The sequence below is a fragment of the Oryza glaberrima genome, chromosome 1 (genome assembly GCF_000147395.1).
Source record: "Oryza glaberrima chromosome 1, OglaRS2, whole genome shotgun sequence".
NCBI lineage: Eukaryota > Viridiplantae > Streptophyta > Magnoliopsida > Poales > Poaceae > Oryza > Oryza glaberrima.
In genome coordinates, this window is record NC_068326.1 from 11375390 (window position 1) to 11379514 (window position 4125).

At 50.3% G+C, this 4125-nt stretch overlaps 1 protein-coding gene across 2 annotated transcripts; it reads right to left on the minus strand.

The window, feature by feature from the left end:
- Positions 1 to 722: 722 nt before the first annotated feature.
- Positions 723 to 3194, minus strand: LOC127776269 (S-adenosylmethionine synthase 2). Of its 2 annotated transcripts, none has more exons than XM_052302635.1 (2): positions 3051 to 3194; positions 723 to 2332 (listed from the first exon to the last, which is right to left on the minus strand). In XM_052302635.1, exon 2 carries the CDS (start codon positions 2317 to 2319, stop codon positions 1135 to 1137), a length of 1185 nt encoding a protein of 394 aa, XP_052158595.1. In that variant the 5' UTR covers positions 2320 to 2332; positions 3051 to 3194; the 3' UTR covers positions 723 to 1134. The 2 variants fall into 2 exon arrangements, with proteins under 2 accessions (XP_052158595.1, XP_052158600.1); XM_052302640.1 differs by having other exon boundaries at positions 723 to 2325; positions 3051 to 3186.
- Positions 3195 to 4125: the final 931 nt, after the last annotated feature.

Here is a 4125-nt window from a genome sequence, read left to right on the forward strand (position 1 = left end):
GAAAGTGTTCAATTAGAACATGAAAACGTGACTCAATTGGTCTTAGTTAGTCTTCGGGACGGAGTGGAAGAAGGGCGGAGACTCGAACGAGAAAAAGGATCCCTTCGAAAGAATTGAATGAGGAGCCGTATGAGGTGAAAATCTCATGTGCGGTTCTGTAGAGGGGCAGGAATAGTGACTTATCTATCAATTTTTCCACTATCAACCCCAAAAAACCCAACTCTGCCTTACGTAAAGTTGTCATACTATGATTAACCTCTAAATTTGGAATCATTTATTTTGCGAATAAATCGCGGCTAAACTTATTTAAAAATAAACCAAAACATCAGCGCCAAATCATCTCTGTGCTAAGTTAACTAACGCTGGATGTCAACATTAACTTACTCCACAACCTCCCCACGAATTCAGTGCCAGTTCACTCGACACTGAGATGACTACTTTCAACGCCATATGATTTGGCGTTAATATTCCTTTTTATTTTTAAATAAATTTTGGCCGCGGCTTATTTGCGAAATAAGTTTTTCAGAAAGTGTCAAATTATCAATTTTGCTAGTAGCAGTAGTAAATTCAGCTTTGGCCATGTCCATATATGATGATGGCACCAACTACCGACTGAAGTACTGAACTTGACTTCACCATTTCTTCCAAGTCAGACTAAACAGTGAAGAACACAACAGCGAAAAACAGCTTGAAGAAAATTGTATACTCCAGGACCAGGAGGATGGATGAATTATGGTGCCAGTATCACATATGGTTCCTTCATATTGAAAGAGACAGTATTACAGATGCGGTTACACAACAACCTGAAAACAAAAAGAACAAGACAAACTGATAGAGCAAACTGCAGAGCTCTCTTGCAGTTTCAGCTGACTCAAAAAAATGAAAAAAGGATAAAACGCCGAAGATATCCGAACACTAAAACTCTGGCTGCTACACCGATATCACTAGCAACTTCGCAAGTCGATTTCAACCCTTTCATCATCTTCCCATCTTCTTCTTCTTCTATGGAGCAACCAGTCACTACTGATCAAAGACACATCAGGTAGGCGGCGGCGGCGCCGACAACGGCCGGCAATGGAGGTAGATAGCGAGAGAGAGACCCCCCTCTCATGGTCATCATCTTTATCTTCTTCCTCAGGAAGATGCCTTCTCATACTTGAGCGGCTTGACAACCTCCCATGTGAAGTCGGGATCCTCGCGGCCGAAATGGCCGTACGCCGCGGTCTTGATGAACCGGTTGCCGCCCCTCTTGAGGTCGAGGTTGATGGTCATCATCCCGGGCCTGAAATCGAAGTTCTCCTTGACGATCTTGAGGATCTCCTTGTCCGGGATCTTGCCGGTGCCGTAGGATTCGACGAACACGGAGAGCGGCTCGGGGACGCCGATGGCGTACGACACCTGCACGATGCAGCGGCGGGCGAGGCCGCTGGCGACGATGCTCTTGGCGGCCTGCCTGGCTATGTAGGCGCCGCTCCGGTCGACCTTGGTCGGGTCCTTGCCGGAGAAGGCGCCGCCGCCGTGCGCGCCCCATCCGCCGTAGGTGTCGATGATGATCTTGCGGCCGGTGAGGCCGGCGTCGCCGTGAGGCCCGCCGATGACGAAGCGGCCCGAGGGGTTGAGGTGGAAGATGGTCTTCTCGTCGAGGTACTTGTCGGGGATGACCGGCTTGATGACGTGCTCCTTGAGGTCGGCGGCGATCTCGTCGTTGGTGACGGTCTCGTCGTGCTGGGTGGAGATGAGGACGGTGTGGACGCGGACGGGGACCATGGCGCCGGCGTCGTTGAGGTACTCGACGGTGACCTGGGTCTTGCCGTCGGGCCTGAGCCAGGCGCAGGTGCCGTTCTTGCGGACCTCGGTGAGGCGGGCGCCGAGCTTGGTGGCGAGGACGTGGCTGAGGGGCATCAGCTCGGGGGTCTCGTCGGTGGCGTAGCCGAACATGTGGCCCTGGTCGCCGGCGCCGATCTCCTCGGGGCGCTTGGTGAAGTGGCCGTGCACCCCCTGCGCGATGTCGGGCGACTGCTGCTCGATGTTGACGAGCACCTTGCAGCGGTCGGCGTCGAGGCCGACGTCGTCGGACACGAAGCCGATGCCGCGGCAGGTGTCGCGGACGATCTTCTCGTAGTCGACGGTGGCCTTGGTGGTGATCTCGCCGAACACCATCACCATGTTGGTCTTGGTGCACGTCTCGCACGCCACCTTGCTGTCGGGGTCCTGGGCGAGGCACGCGTCGAGCACCGCGTCCGACACCTGGTCGCACAGCTTGTCCGGGTGACCCTCGTTCACGGACTCGGAGGTGAAGAGGAACGTCTCCGCCGCCATTTCTATCTGCCCTCTGCATGCATCGGTTGCAAGCCATCAGAAAAAAAAATACTCGATTTTGTGCAGACAGTTTCTAAAGATGATCAATCCATTCATTCGTTGCAGCCAAGATGAGGACGAACTGGTGTATCCAAGAGAAAAAGAGTCGATTTTTGCACCTAAAATAATACTAGTACTAAGTGATTTTACTCCTACTTGCTGAAAGAAAGAGGAGAGCAAATTCGAATTCTCTATTGGTGTAGTAGACCACAGAACAAAAAAAGGAAAAAAAACAGAGAAAATTAATCACAAAACAGAGATCCATTCTTCAGATCTACTGCAGCCGACAGCTAAGTACTGACAAAATTTTGCAATTTAAAATTGGATCCACCAACGCTAGATCTAGCCTAGCCTGTTCTCCCCCATAAACCAAAAAGATCGGACTCTTTTTTCTGCTAATCCAGAACTCCATACACGCACAATCAAAGATTAAACAAAAAAAGCAAGAATATCCCCCCAACCGCTTTCCCCTCCCACTTCCGCGACCGAAAAACGAAACAAACAAACAATCACTAACCCCTAACCCCTAGTCCCCAGATCTCCAATCCACCAAACCTCGCGCTCCTCAGATCGAAGAGCGCCCAACCCAGATCTACCCCCAAACCCAAACCCCAACAGAGAAAAAAAAAATCCCCGAGAGGAGTGAGGATCTCACGAGCAAGAAGAAGACGAGGCGAGACGAGAGAGCTCACCTTCTTCGTCCGCCGCTGCGGCTTCTCGCCTTTATTCGGGGGGGATAAAGCGAGCGAACGAAGGAGCGAGACAGAGAGAAGGGGAGAGTCCGGCGTGTGTGATTCTGCACGGGGGTGGCCTCCGGAATGCGCTCGCGCCTCCTATTTATAGCGCGCGTCGGGTGCGGATCGGGAGGTGGGAGACGACGCGCGGGGGAGTGGAGTGGGGCCCACCCCACCGTGGGTGCGGGTAGGATTCGCGTGCGAAAAGTATTTCGCCCCGGGGGGTGAGCACGTGAGGACCGCACACACAGCCAGTGAACCGTCGCTGACCCCGCCCGAAACTTTTCTCACCCGCCGGACGGACAGACGCTGGGGAGGTGGGGCCCACGCCCCCGCGTCCACCAACCCCCCGTGGCCGTGGCCAGTGGCCACCAACCCCATGTTGGGTGGGGCCCACGCCCGCCTCACCAAACATCTCTCCACCTCCACTACTTTCTCATTTTGTTTTTCCGGATTTTAGTGTGTTTTTTTTTCTCTTGCTATAGAAAATTTTTTCTCCACATCACCAACCATTGCTTTTGATGATGTGAGCTATATTTTCTTTCTTGTTTTGAACTTTTTTTTGGAAGGGAGTTCAAAGTTTTTATTTATTTTGTGGTGATGGAGAGTTACTGAGGAATTAACTTTTGTTTTCCGTTTTCCTTTTCAGTCCACTTGTAGTTGGTGAAGTAGGAGCCATAAGCGAAGAGTACACTGTAGGCGTTACAAAGAAATTAATAAAGGGGTAAAGGAAACAGATTGCATAAGCATCTTTAGCATCAGAGTCAAAATCCAAATACTTGCCGTATATCGTTTTAAAAATTGTGCATACAAATTAGTGACGTTCCTACAATGCTTGCAATGAATATCATGAAAATGGCATTTCGTCCATAATTGAGAAAATTGTTGTTGACTACATACCCTTCGTCCCAAAAGAAAATCAACTTTTAGAGACGAACCTAAATAGATGTTGTCTAGATTCGTTATCAGAAAAGAAAAATTTTGGACAGAGAGAGTATTTAATTATGGTTTTGTAAGATTTTTTTTTCTAATT

Excerpts from the sequence above, each read along its gene's own strand:
- LOC127776269 (XM_052302635.1), bottom strand. The coding sequence starts at position 2,319 with ATGGCGGCGGAGACGTTCCTCTTCACCTCCGAGTCCGTGAACGAGGGT.